Here is a 14325-nt window from a genome sequence, read left to right on the forward strand (position 1 = left end):
CACGTTCAGTAACCAAATAGTCCAAGCCCATGGCTACATGAAAACAAACTGAAGACATGTTTGATCTCATTTTTATAGCTAATTAGAGGACCCTGATGGGTCTCCGAACCTGTTTGCAGGTCTGTGAATTTAGAATTAAATATGAGGACCAAAGACCACACCTGTAGTCAGAACAGATAAACACAACACACACTTTCAAAGCTAGGTTTACCAAGCTTGCTGCAGCCCAGGAGAAGGCGTCCTCAGGAGCATCCCAGCGGGGAGACGAGAGGGGCTTCTTCTAGGGTTTGTGTTTCTGTTGGATGATTGTAGGGGGCATTAAAGAACCAGGGGCCTGTTCTGGGTTGGATGCTGTCAAGAAGCAGGGGCAACGGGTGATTGAGTACTTCAGTGATTGTCACCTAGAAGGAGAGTTAAAATGGGGCTTGAGTTGTTATTGGTGAAACAGCAGCAATTGCTCAGAAAGGAGGAATGCTTGTCAGAGTGGGGGGGGGGTTGGTAATTTGGGGGCTCACAAGAGTGGCCTTTTCAATGTCTTGTTCTGAGTATTGTTCATGTCCAGCTGGGAACATGGCTGACTGTTTGTCAGTAGGGCCGTTTTCTACTTTCTCACTCCCATCCAGCTTTAAAATAAACATAGCACCCGATGAAAAACTAACACTCAGATACACTTTCAACTTAGAAAATGCTCTTTTTACCTGGGGAAATCCTTTGTCACCCATCACTGTTCCTCATTAGTTCTGGTTTAGAAAGTTGTTTGTTTATTCCAGAATGATGGCGTGATGGAAAGTTAAGAGGCAATTCAATTCAGCGTCAGTATTATGTTTAGGGAACTACTGTGTGATTGGGGTTCATAACCAGGGAAGGACACCGTATCAGAGTCTATTGCTGCTGTAACAAATTACCACAAGCTAAGTGCCTAAAAACAACACAAATTTATTCTCTTACAGTCGTGGAGGTCAGAAGTCTGAAGTGGGTCTCACTGGGTTCAAATCAAAGTCCTGGCAGGGCTGTAGTCCTTTGCAGAGGCTCTAGGGGAGAATCTGCTTCCTGGCCTTTTCCAGCTTCTAGAGGCTGCCTGTATTCCTTGGCTCATGGCCCCTCCTCCATCTTCAAAGCCAGCTATTCAATCATTCTGACTTCTGCTGTCATGACACCTCTGACTCTGCTTTCTTCTTCCATCTTTTAAGGACCCTTATGATTACATCGGGCACAGCTGGTTAATTTAGGATACTCTTTTGTTACAATCCTTAATCACATCTGCAATGTTTTGACATAACATATTTATATGTTTCAGGGATTAGGACATTTGCGGGGTGGACATTATTCTGCCTACTAGAGACACCTAGCCTGGTATTTTTTTGGTGGGGAGGGGCAGGGAGGAATTCTGACTTAATAGAGAAAGAAGCATCTAAGCTGACAGCAGGAGGGGCCAGGAACCAAGAAGGGAAGTGTCTTTAAGCAGAGGGGAGGTCTGGAGGTGGAGAGAAAGCAGGGGGCATTGGTGGGTCCATCAGTCATCTATCGCTGGGTCGTGATGCAGTAACAACCAAACTCCCAAATCTCAGGGGCTCACAAAAGCCAAGTTTTACTTTTTGCTCAAGCTACATGTCCATTGTTGACGTGCGCCATGTTTTGGCTCTGCTCTATGTCCTCTTCGTTCCAGGAGCAGCCCCTGTCTAGAACATGTTGGGTTCATGGTGGAGGAACAAGTTAGGGGGCAAAACCGTAAGATGATGCTTAAAACTTCTGCTTGGGAATGGCTCAGGCCCCTTCCACTCACATTTCATCAGCCAAAGCAAGTCAGGTCATATGGCCAAGGCTGACATCAGCGGGACAGGAAGTAAAATCTTCCCATAAGAACAGGCAGTGAATAGTTGGAACAGCAATAGACTAGCACAGTACAAGAGGCTGGAGTGTAGTAGATGTGGGGGTGGCTTGAAGCTCATGAGTGAGGGCAGATCATGCATGACTTTAAAAACCAGTTTCCTTAGAATGTAGGCTCCACAGAGATAAACCCACGCACCTATGGTCAACTAATCTATGACAAAGGAGGCAAGGATATACAATGGAGAAAAGACAGTCTCTTCAATAAGTGGTGCTGAGAAAACCGGACAGCTACACATAAAAGAATGAAATTAGAACACTCCCTAACACCATACACAAAAATAAACTCAAAATGGATTAAAGCCCTAAATGTAAGACTGGACACCATAAAACTCTTAGAGGAGGGGCTTCCCTGGTGGCGCAGTGGTTCAGAATCTGCCTGCCAATGCAGGGGACATGGGTTCGAGCCCTGGCCCGGGAAGATCCCACATGCCGCGTAGCAACTAAGCCCGTGCACCACAACTACTGAGCCTGCGCTCTAGAGCTCACGTGCCACAACTACTGAAGCCCGCGCACCTAGAGCCCGTGCTCTGCAACAAGAGAAGCTGCTGCAATGAGAAGCCAGCGCACTGCAACGGAGTAGCCCAAGCTCGCTGCAACCAGAGGAAGCCCACACACAACAACAAAGACCCAACACAGCCAAAAATAAAAATAAAAAATAAATTTATAAAAGAAAAAAAAAACAACTCTTAGAGGAAGACATAGGAAGAACACTGTTTGACATAAATCACAGCAAGATCTTTTTGTCTCACCTCCTAGAGTAATGGAAATAAAAACAAAAATAAACAAATGGGACCTAATGAAACTTAAAAGCTTTTGCACAGCAAAGGAAACTATAAACAAGATGAAAAGACAACCCTCAGAATGGGAGAAAATATTTGCAAACGAGTCAACGGACAAAGGATTAATCTCCAAAATATATAAACAGCTCATGCAGCTCAAAATTAAAAAAAACAAACAACCTAATCAAAAAATGGGCAGAAGACCTAAATAGACATTTCTCCAAAGAAGACATACAGATGGCCAAGAAGCACATGAAAAGCTGTTCAACATCACTAATTATTAGAGAAATGCAAATCAAAACTACAGTGAAGTATCACCTTACGCCGGTCAGAATGGGCATCATCAGAAAATCTACAAACAACAAATGCTGGAGAGGGTGTGGAGAACAGGGAACCCTCTTGCACTTTTGGTGGGAATGTAAATTGATACAGCCACTATGGAGAACAGTATGGAGGTTCCTTGAAAAACTAAAAATAGAACTACCATATAACCCAGCAATCCCACTACTGAGCATATACCCAGAGAAAGCCATAATTCAAAAAGACACATGCACCCCAGTGTTCACTGCAGCACTATTCACAATAGCCAGGTCATGGAAGCAACCTAAATACCCATTGACAAATGAATGGATAAAGATTATGTGGTACATGTATACAATGGAATATCAGTCAGCCATAAAAAGGAATGAAATTGGGTCATTTGTAGAGATGTGGATGGACCTAGAGACTGTCATACAGAGGGAAGTAAGTTAGAAAGAGAAAAACAAATATTGTATATTGACACATATATGTGGAATCTAGAAAAATGGTACAGATGAACCGGTTTGCAAGGCAGAAATGGAGACACAGATGTAGATATGGACACCAAGCGGGGAAAGCGGCAGGGAGGGTGGTAGTGGTGCTGGTGGGATGAATTGGGAGATTGGGTTTGGCATGTATACACTAATATGTATAAAATGGATAACTAATAAGAACCTGCTGTATAAAAAAATAAAATTAAAAAAGAAAAAAAAGAATGTAGGCTCCACCAGGGCAGGATCTAGGTTGCCTGATCTTTCTAGCCCAGTATTTCTCAACCTTTTTTTTTTTTCATTATTACTCCCTACCCCAATAAAATCTTAATGTCACAGATGTACTGTTATGTACTGCATGTATATTTGGGCTTTATAAATATAAACAGTAAGATACTTTTCCCCATCTAAAAATCAATTTTCACCCCCTTGAAGGTGATATCAGCCCACATTGAGAATGCATGTTCTAGCCCCAGTTACATTTGTTTTAATTAATTCTTGAGTTCAGTTGACTTAAGCCACATTTGTGAGTGAAAGCAAATTGTTAATAGTTGATAAGTTTACATGCATAAACCTTATTATATACTTTGTGTAAACTCAGTTTAACTAGCACCACAAGAAGCTAATCGGCTAAAGAGGAGAGGTCCAGTGGAGTAGAGAGGAAACTTAATTTGACATTAGAAAAGAACCTGATTGTACCTACATGTTGCTTTGCAGAACTTTCAAAAAGTGAATCTAAATATCGTATTGCTTTCAGAAGGCTTCTCCACTGTGAGGCAGCCTTGCCTGTCTTTTGGGAGTCATTAAGCAAGACTGAACTCTCCCTGATGATTAAAGGTCTTCACTATGAACATCTAGGACCAGCGAAATCCTCAGGTCACCTTTTGCTTTTATATTTTAAATTATTATGGCTTTTCCCTCTTTGGGAAAACCCTGACAAGCTGCCCAATCAAAGTCCTCGCTACTAGCAATGTGCCTGGCCAGTTACAGTTCTTTGCTCTGGCTTTGGAAACCAGAGGTGCTGTGTGGACGGGACAGATGCTGAGTGAAGGTCCGAGGAGCTCTCGAGGAGTCATGCGTGAATTTAGTGTTTTGCCTGATTCAGTCAATGAAGTTCAGTGAACAACAACTGAAGGCCGCTTATGTGTCAGGCAGTGTTCTAGGCGTTAAGGATATAATAGTGGATTAAAAAGGTAGTATCTTTGTCCTCACGGGATCAGAAATGTCATTTTGAGTTTATGAGCTCTGATAGCACAAGAGCGGTGGTGCCGGACAGTGAGCCGTGCTTAGGCTGGTTGATCAAAGGATGAGAGAGATTGCCTTCAGATATGAAGGGCTCTGCTCTTGGATTTCATTTTTCTCTTTGTCCTTGACTTGAACAAAGATGAGGCATTAACTATGAATGCGGAGACCAAAAAGTTATGGGGGAAAGTATCAATTCACTGACCTGGTATTCTTCGCAACTACATAGGAAAATCACCTCCTTGGGTTCAGTCTGTCCTCACCTCAGCAAATTTAGCACCTTTCAGGGACTTTGCATTTTAACCCACTGCCACTCCACTTTGCATGGCCTGTCACCTTATTCAGGCTCTGCACCAGTGTCACCTCTGCAGGGAGGACTTCCCTCTCTCCTCCCCCACGTCTCTCTACGCTTTGCCTCGTTTTATTTTTATTCCCAGCATTTAACTCTTAGTGACACATTATGCGTATGTTTGCAGCCTGCCTTCCCCATTCAAAGGTAAGCTCCACGAGGGCAGGGACTTTTGTTCGCCACTCTATTCCCAGTTCCTAGAAGGGGCCAGCACAAGGGTATGTAATTTGAACTATCTTATAGTCCTGTGATGGCTTAAGATTATATTACCACCACTTTTTTTCTTCGAGACATTTGTAAATGAGGTTTCTGTGTGTAACACACTTGATGACTCAACTGTTCATACAAAAAAAAAGTTTTCTTTACTTGGAGGTGTTTGTGTTGGAATCTGTGTCTGAAGAGCAGACCACATGTTAGAACTGCAGAAGTTCAGAAACATTCAATCCACAGCCTTCTCACTCAGGAAAGAGTTCCTAAGAATACTAGCCTCAACATGTTCAGAATAACCACAAGACATTTTTCTGTCATTTCTTTCTTCTGACCAATCACAGCCTGAAGGGCTTTAGGCTATTAGTCGCTTTGGCTTTGCCAGTTTTGTCCTTCTACTTCCATCTAGACCAAGATGCCCATACTGGCCTTTTCCAATACAGCTGACCTCCTAAAGTAGGGAGCTGGAGCCCAGCGAGGCATATTTGAGTAGGTTGGTTTTTTTCCCCTCCAGGGTGAGTTGTATATAAGTCTTCCTAAATGAAGGCTAGAATGCCCAGCCCCAGACATTATTCCCTTAACGACAAAACTAACCAGGGTGGACACAGTTCCACGTTTTAACAACTCATGCTTTTCCTTTGAAGTTTCTGTTCTGCAGCAATAGAAATGGTAGGTTTTAGAAAGCACAAAGTCTAGAGAAAGGGAAATCTTAAGATAATAAAATAATCTTATTTTCCAACTGACAACTATAAATACAAAGCAGTACGTTGAGAAGAAAAAAATTCAGCTTTCACACAATCCTTTTAAGTAAGTCAAGAAGGTTTCATGTTATCTGAGGATAAGTGAATGGGAGACTTTTAAAAATCCCCTAGTGTGTTAGTGGTCAAGAATACAGAAACTGAAAGTCAATTAAAGATTTAAGTAACTTCAGAAAAATAATCTCAGAAACACTTTGTCAAACTATTTCCAAAGCCAAGAATGCATAAAAACTGAACAAAAGATTTAGAGCCATCCCAACAAAAACCAGGAGGACATGCAGAGACGGGAAGTCTGGCAACACACGATGATGAAGCAGGTGCCATTTTCCATTTTAAGTATGTAGCCTGGTTTTAATCATTTTCCAGAAATGGTTCCAAATTAGAAGAGAAAAAAAAAAACCTTTAAAAGATATTAATAAGTCTAAACTCTTCACTCTGTTTGAGATAAGACGTGACTTCACAGCTCAGACTCTAATAGGCTATCACACCTGAAGAAGAACTATGACATCTAGGGACATCCCTGGTGGTGCAGTGGTTAAGAATCCGCCTGCCAATGCAGGGGACACGGGTTTGAGCCCTGGTCCGGGAAGATCCCACATGCCGCGGAGCAACTAGGCCCATGCCGCAATTACTGAGCCTGTGCTCTAGAGCCCGTAAGCCACAACTACTGAAGCCCGTGCACCACAACTACTGAAGCCCGCACTCCTAGAGCCCGTGCTCCACAACAAGAGAAGCCACCGCAATGAGAAGCTCCTGCACCACAACGAGTAGCCCCCGCTGCTGCAACTAGAGAAAGCCTGTGTGCAGCAACAGACCCAACGCAGCCAAAAATAATTAAAAAAAAAAAAAACTATGACATGTAGATTTAATAACATGTCTCTACCCTACCCTCCAAAATCTCATATCCACTTTTAGATGGTATAGAACTCTCTACCCTTTTCATTCATGTTAAATTGGAAAAAAGCCCAAACACACCTAAGATGACCTTTAAAACTTCATTCTCTGATGAAAAATAAGAAACATATACATCTAGCATACCAAAACTTTTGAAGAATTTATAGGACAATTAAAGTCACAGTATAAATATCATTAAGAATAGAAGCTGGTCAGGTTTCCTGTTAGGCACCAGCAGGCTACTGCAAAGGCATTCCTGACAGGAAGGACTATACCCTTTGCCCAGCCCAGGATCTACATATGCCAATTATATATGAAGAGAGACTGCCCGGCATGGACAAAATGAGAATTCAGACATGTAGATGACAAGGAAAGCCAAAACAGACATTATGCTGGACTTAAGGCAGAGAAAATGTCCCTTTTCAAAGAATAACTCTATATAGTCTCTGCCTTGGAGTATTTTAAAAACACAAAGGGTGTCAAACCAAATTTGATTCCTAAATGCTACCAGAGGGGCTATGGATGTCCTGAGCCCACCCAAGGTATAGGCTAGAGAAAAGGAAAAGAGGTGAAGGAAGACAATGGATGAACGAGTAAGAATTAAAGGAAGACAGCATGTGGGGTGGGAGGGGGAGGAAAAGAAGCGCACACACCACTAATGCAATTACAAGTGGCATCAGCTCTGATTTCTGGCTCTGCTCGTGAACGCTGATCTGGAAAGGTCTTGTTTAAATGGGAGTGAAAAATTATTATTTTTAAAAGAAAAATGCACAGTAAATTTTACTTACGTATTTATAGAAAGATTTATACCAATCAAGCATTTAACAATGTAAAAAGTAAATCTACATTTGCAAAGTTAAATATACGAAAATACAAAGCAGACTGAATTATCAAAAAGAAAACATTTTATTTATATCACTAAATACAATTAGTTTCTCTGATTATAACCCATAATGAGTGTCACCTAAAATACAGGATGGTCTGTACAGAGGCAGACACCCCCAGCATCTCCGTGTGTATGCATATATACACTGAGCCCCTGACCTCGAAAAGGCAAAAGCTGAGCTCGTTAGATTATTTTTGTTTGTAGAAACTCTTACCATTTGAAGGAAATCAGAAGAAGATTTTGGTAGCAGAGTACTTGTATAATAACTTAAAAAGTTAAAAGCCTGTAGTGATAAAATAATCTTGTGTACCCTTCTCGGGAATTTCAGGCAAGTGACCCTTCTGCAGACCCCAAAACTGGAGAGATGACCAATCACCAAAACAACCTGGCTCAGTTCATTTGCCATGTGGTTGGTCATGGTGCATTTCTGGTGTGTAAGTCAACAGAACAATCATGACCCAGAGGTGAAGCAAAGCCTGAAGAAAGAAAAAACAATTTATGGATTAGCCAATAAATCAATCCTCCCTAAAGGCCCACTGTGCAGCGCACTGAGGGCAGGAGCTATGTCTCGTTTGTCTCTGTATTCCTGTGGCTAGTGTGTCTGCAACAGTGCAGGCGCGCAGTACGTGTTTACTGGATAAACAAGGAAGAAACAACTGTACAGTCAAGTGAGCTAAAAAGTGCAATGGAAGGTAATAAGGAGCTACAACACCTACAGCATTCTCGGTTGAGAGCGGCGAAGCCTTGAACACAGTCACAACATGCACACGCACACATAACTAACCCATCAGGGGATTACAGTGCAGAGTACATGGCCTGACTAAAACTGCTAGGTGTACATGAAGTTGGCTGGAAAGGCTTTTTAGAACAGAGTTGTGGTTGGTGTTTTGAAAGAGGGTTTAGCCATGATTTGGTGAAGAGGAGATGGGAAGACGTTCTTGACAGGAACAATGTGTCAGGTTTCAGAGGTCGATTTAGGGTCCAGAACAGGACCTGCAGTGATACATTTCCACTAACTCCCTCATGGTGGTGCTGACATGATGAGGTTCCATCACGAAGTGCCTTGCACACAAGAAGTGCAACATCTCATCTCATGCTGGCAGAGGGTGCCTGTGTTCCTCATCATCTCCCCACCCAGATGTGGGCACGTTCTGAATCCTTTCTGACGCCATTCAATTTTTTTTCTTTCACTCTCCCCATTCCCCTCATCTTAAAACCTTTTTGTTTCAAGGAGTAACTCTTCCCTCTAGTGGCTCACAAGGAAATTTCTAAGTATGCTTTTATTTCTTCTCAAGAAAACTGCCCGTCTTAATTCAGTTCAACTACTTTTAGACATCCCCACTCAGAACAGTCAGTGGGCTTTTTAGGCTCACAGAAGATATGACACGGCATCCCAAACTATGGTAACCATTTTATTAGAGCTAAGAAATCTAAGAAAGAAAATACATCACCTTTGAGATCCCTTTAGGAAATAAAGCAAAACACATGGAAATAATTAAACTTTACTTCAAGATAAAAATGAAATCAATTGTTTTGTATTGTATCACTGGAGGGGCTTAGAAATAAAGGTAATCATTAAACTGCACTACGGTTAGTTTTACTGTCGGAAAAGCCTTCAAGCAATTTATTTTTTAGACATAATGAATTATCAACATTACTTGTACACTTTAAGAAAAAAAACCTTAATTACCAAAAATGAGTTCTATTCTCTTTCAAAATTGATTGCTAAAAGTTTAGTCAAAAAGATCAGCAGCTGAAAAAAACTAGTTAAAAATCAAATGCAGCACTGTTTTTGCAAACAAGTTTACTTACCATATATATAATTACAAAAACTCGTGCTATGGGGTATCTTCGGAGAAAAATTCCCAGACGGATGCTGTGCAAGTGGTAGGGGTGGAGAGAGAGGAGAGAGTTACACTCAAAACATGTTCCTGTGGTAATATCTCTTCATGTTTTTTAAGACTTTACTCATTTAAACTATTTATGTGGCTACCACAAAAGACAGATTATTTCTGTTTTATAGTAGATTGTTAAATGATTACTTGAAATAACCATATAAAATATCACAGCAGTGAACAAATACTTTTATCATTATTTGGGGATTGACTGTTAAGCTTTTAGCACAAGCTATTCCTCTTAATTCTTCAGCTACAACTGTAGAAGGCACACTTGGTCCCTCTAGCAATCATTTTTCTTTTAGGAACCAAAGGCAAGTGTGAACACATGCATAGGAAAAAAGAGTCTAGTTGGAATGAACCTGTAAATAGCTAATCTGGGAGCTTTAGCATGGACACATACTTCTAAAAGGCTCCCAACTACAGAAACTCAAGTAAACACTTTAAGAGTGGGACGCATTACGACGTCCAGACCTATTACTATGCCTTTCTGCAACATTCTTTCCCTAAGACGGATGCATGCACAGATGCACCTTTCTCCTACGCCCTTCTGCTTCTTTCACTACCCTTGCAGATATGCCTTCACTGCCTTGCATGTATGTTCTCTAAAAACTAATATGTATGTTGAATACATTAATAGTTGAAATAGATATGCTCAATAGTGTGGAGACAGTGACTATGGCATCCAAGGCTCATGGCTTCAGGAATCCAAATTAGTAAATCATCCTCATTTTTAACACCACAGCTCTATTCTGACACAAAAAGGTAAGAAGAGACTGTTCTGTTAGGCAACGATTCATTTCAACTATGTTTAATTATAAAAACTAAAAGGCAAGAGAGTTTAGTAGGTTATTTAGATATGAACTTTATCAAGGCTATACACATATACCGGGAGAACATTTTCTTTGTAAGGTGGATGACTACTAGTATAAAAAGTTTTATTTATAAATATATGTAACATATAAATTTTTATTTATATCGTATATATAAAATATATATGAAAATAAGTACTATTCATTTATATATAGTGGCATCTTTTATTCTAATCATATGATGAAGTAAGGAGATAAAACATTCAAATGGATGCATTTACGTGATACAGGCTTTCTCAATGAAATTTAATGAGTTTTCAAACAGAGTTTATTACAGAAAGAAGAGAAATGATCAGAGTTAAACACCTTCAACAAAACACAGGCACTGGCAGACCTCTTAAAGCAATTTCATGACACTGAAATATCAGCTTGGGGGACTTCCCTGGCGGTCCAGTGGTTAAGACTCCGGGCTCCCAAGGCAGGGGGCCTGGGTTTAATCCCTGGTCAGGGAACTAGATCCTGCATGCCACAACTAAAAAAGATCCCACGTGCCGCAACTAAACATCCCGTATGCTGCAACGAAGATCCCGTGTACCGCAACTAAGACCTGGTGCAGCCAAATAAATAAGTATTTAAAAAAAAAATCAGCTTGGGAATTCCCTGGTGGCCCAGTGGTGAGGACTCCGCGCTTCTACTGCAGGGGGCCCGGTTCAATCCCTGGTGATGAAACTAGTCCCGCAAGCCGCATGGCGCAGTCAATCAATCAATATCAGCTCTGCTGGACAGGACTCACCATGACTGAAATCACTGGAGAATGTTACAAAAATAGGGTCCGTCACTCACTGGTGCCGGCACTGCTTACCTAAACTGGTCAATTGAACTAGCGGCTTTGCGGACTTTTCCATACATTCCTGCCAGATTAGTTTCTGTGTCAGTAAAAAGAACAGGAACGTTTCGCATACGTGTGCCTGTTTAAACAAGAAAATAAGTAATTAACGTACAGACACCAGAGTCAACTTTCTAACAAAATTATAGTTGAATATACCTTATGTTACATATGGAAGAAATTCTCAAGGTCAACTTTTAAGCAATAACCAAAGGTGAAAACATTAAAAAAAAGACAGTTTAAATATGTAAACTTCCATACCCGCAAAAATCAAAATTCAAAAACTAAGAAAATTATTTTCCTATGAAATTAGCAAAAATCAGAGTTTACCGAGTATTGGTGAGAGGCAGCATTAATGGGCACTTTCTTCCTGGGCCCGCAGGAGTGAGGCCACACACCCTTTCTACAAAGCTGGTAACTCCCAAATTCGCATCTCCAGCCCAGCCCACCTCCAACTCCAGGCTCGTCCATCACCCTTTCATTTCCATCTGGATGTCTAGTAGACATCTCAACTTAGCACACCGCACACTGTTATCCTGATTGCCTGCCCTTGCTGCCAACCTTCTCTTCCTGCAGTTTTCCCCATCTCAATACACAACTCCACTTTTCCAAAAACTTTTAACTCCTTTCTCTCAAACTCCACATCTGATCTGCCCGCAAATTCCATCTGCTTTCCTTTAAAATAAATCCTGAATCCACCCCCTCCATCCCCACTCTGGTCTGAGTCACCAGCATGTCTTACATGGGTTAATACCATGCCCCTCCCTGGTCTCCCTGCCTCAGTGCTTAGCTCTCTGCAGTCTACTCTTGACACAGCAGCCAGAGACATCTTGTTAAAATATACAGGTCAGCTCAGTTACCCCTCTCAAGACCCTTCTATGGCTTCCGACTTCATTCAGAGTAAAAGTCCTTATACAGACCTAAACAGCCTCCTCCAAGTTCTGGCCCCTCATTCAGTCTACTCCAGCTGCACTGGTCTCCTGCAATATGCCAGCTATGCTCCTGCCTCAGGGCCTTTGCACTTCTCTCTGCTTGGAACACTTTTTCTGTAGATCTCGTCATAGTCTACTACCTGACTTCCTTTGGGACTTTAATATAATGCCACCTTTTCAACAAGGTCTTCCTTGACTTCCCTGTTTAAATTATTATCGCCCCCTCACATGTGGCACCCTGCACATCTTTCTCTGCTCCATTTCCCTCTGTAGCACATATCTCCAGCTCATACTACTTGTTTACTGCCTGTCTCCTCCCCTGTATTCCCCCACGACACCAGAATGTGAGATCTATGGGGCAGAGTCTGGCCTCTTGTTGGCCACTGTATCTCTGCAACAGCACCTGATACTGAGTGGGCACTTAATAATTGTTTGCTGATTTCGGGAACAAGAATCAAAAGCCTTTAAATGTGTGTACTTATTGACCCAACAATTCCATTTCTGATCATTTATCAATCTCCAACAATAAGGAACTGATTAAACAAACTGCAGTATTTTCATGTGATAAATTTCTATAAAGCAATATATACATATTGTATTAAATATATTATTAAAATATATTAATATGACAAAAATGAAAAATCAATAAAACAAGTACTGCAAACATATATAGGAAAAAAGTCTGGACAAAGATGTTCCAAAATGTTACCTGAGGGCAATAGATTATCAAGTGATTTTAATTTCCTTTTTTTGCATTTCTTTTTATACTGAGACTGTGTTATTAAAAAAAATATATAAAATAACATGTTATTTGAAAAAAGTTCTAAAAATTTAAAGCCAAAGAACTAAGATTTGTTGAATGACTACTTTGTAGTCAAAGTAGTTATGAAGTTCTAAGACTAAAAATCTGATCTGTTGAAACTTATGCTAAAATCTTCAATATTCTTCTTGATCATGTATTTTGAGAATCTATACATTTCTCCATTAAAATTATAGAGCACGGATATCCTCATGTGACTATGTATTAACTTTAATATTAATAATTATGGTTATTAAAGCAAGTCTTACTTTAAGATTCCTGAAAGCCCCTCTCAACTGAATTATTTGTCCTCACCACCCTGTTAAGTGTCCTGGGCCTTCTTCTCCAGGTTCGAAACCAGTGTGGGATAGTAATCATCCCCCTGTCCAGTTCATTAACGATCATATCAAACAGTGCATAGCCCAGGCCTCGAGAAAAATGGCTGCTTTGTTAGATAAAGCTTCTTTTTAAACAAAAATGGTCTTTCTGTAACTTTTCAAATCATGTTTGAATTAGCAACATTGAAAATTAAGGCAATGAAATATTCTTTTGAGATTCCCTATTTTTTTTTTTTTTTTTACCTTCACCACCGTCAACTCCAGACATGTTAATAGAAGACCCATTACTACTGCTTCCAGCGGCGGAGTTCATTTGCTGCTCAAGGCGCTCCAGCTGGAAGACCAGAGAGTTCTTCTCTGTGCTGAGACTCTCCAGCATAGTCTGCTTCTGGATGAGAGTCTCTGTCAGCTGATGGAGTCGGTTTTCTAACTCAGACTGACTGCTATTGCTTAAAGTTTTATTCGTAAGCTGAAAGGCAAAGTATTCATAAGATTACTACATAAAATGAAAGGCATACAACACAGAAACCACGTTACTACATTCCCACAGGTAAACCGTGGCATTAAATGATTTCTCAAAACTCTACGATTCTTTCACCATCTACAGAAGCGATTTTCAAACTGTATTAGTGGACCATGAAATCAATTTGGTGGGTCACAGTTGCCATTTAAAAAAACAGAACAGAATAGTACATAGAGGGCACAGCATATAGTGTGTGAGAGTATTCTTTTGTGAAACTTGGTTTGGTTTTATACGTGTAAGTGTGTGTGAGTATAGAGACATGACTTAAATTGTATTTCTTGCTATGTCATCACAGTCAAAAACATTTGAAAGCACTGGTACACGGGACACAGTTCAAGCTTCTC

At 40.7% G+C, this 14325-nt stretch overlaps 1 protein-coding gene across 1 annotated transcript in view; it reads right to left on the reverse strand.

The window, feature by feature from the left end:
- Nucleotides 1-7853: 7853 nt before the first annotated feature.
- Nucleotides 7854-14325, reverse strand: part of GOLGA5 (golgin A5) — a 32808-nt gene continuing 26336 nt past the window's right edge. Inside the window, exons 10-13 of the mRNA XM_082649449.1 lie at nucleotides 13702-13927; nucleotides 11366-11471; nucleotides 9609-9672; nucleotides 7854-8272 (exon numbers count right to left, since the gene is read on the reverse strand). Of these exons, the coding sequence (XP_082505575.1) occupies nucleotides 8192-8272; nucleotides 9609-9672; nucleotides 11366-11471; nucleotides 13702-13927 (477 nt within the window). The 3' untranslated portion in view covers nucleotides 7854-8191. The remainder of the gene's footprint in view (nucleotides 8273-9608; nucleotides 9673-11365; nucleotides 11472-13701; nucleotides 13928-14325) is intronic.

Source organism: Grampus griseus, assembly GCF_964374135.1.
Source record: "Grampus griseus genome assembly, chromosome: 2".
Lineage (NCBI taxonomy): Eukaryota > Metazoa > Chordata > Mammalia > Artiodactyla > Delphinidae > Grampus > Grampus griseus.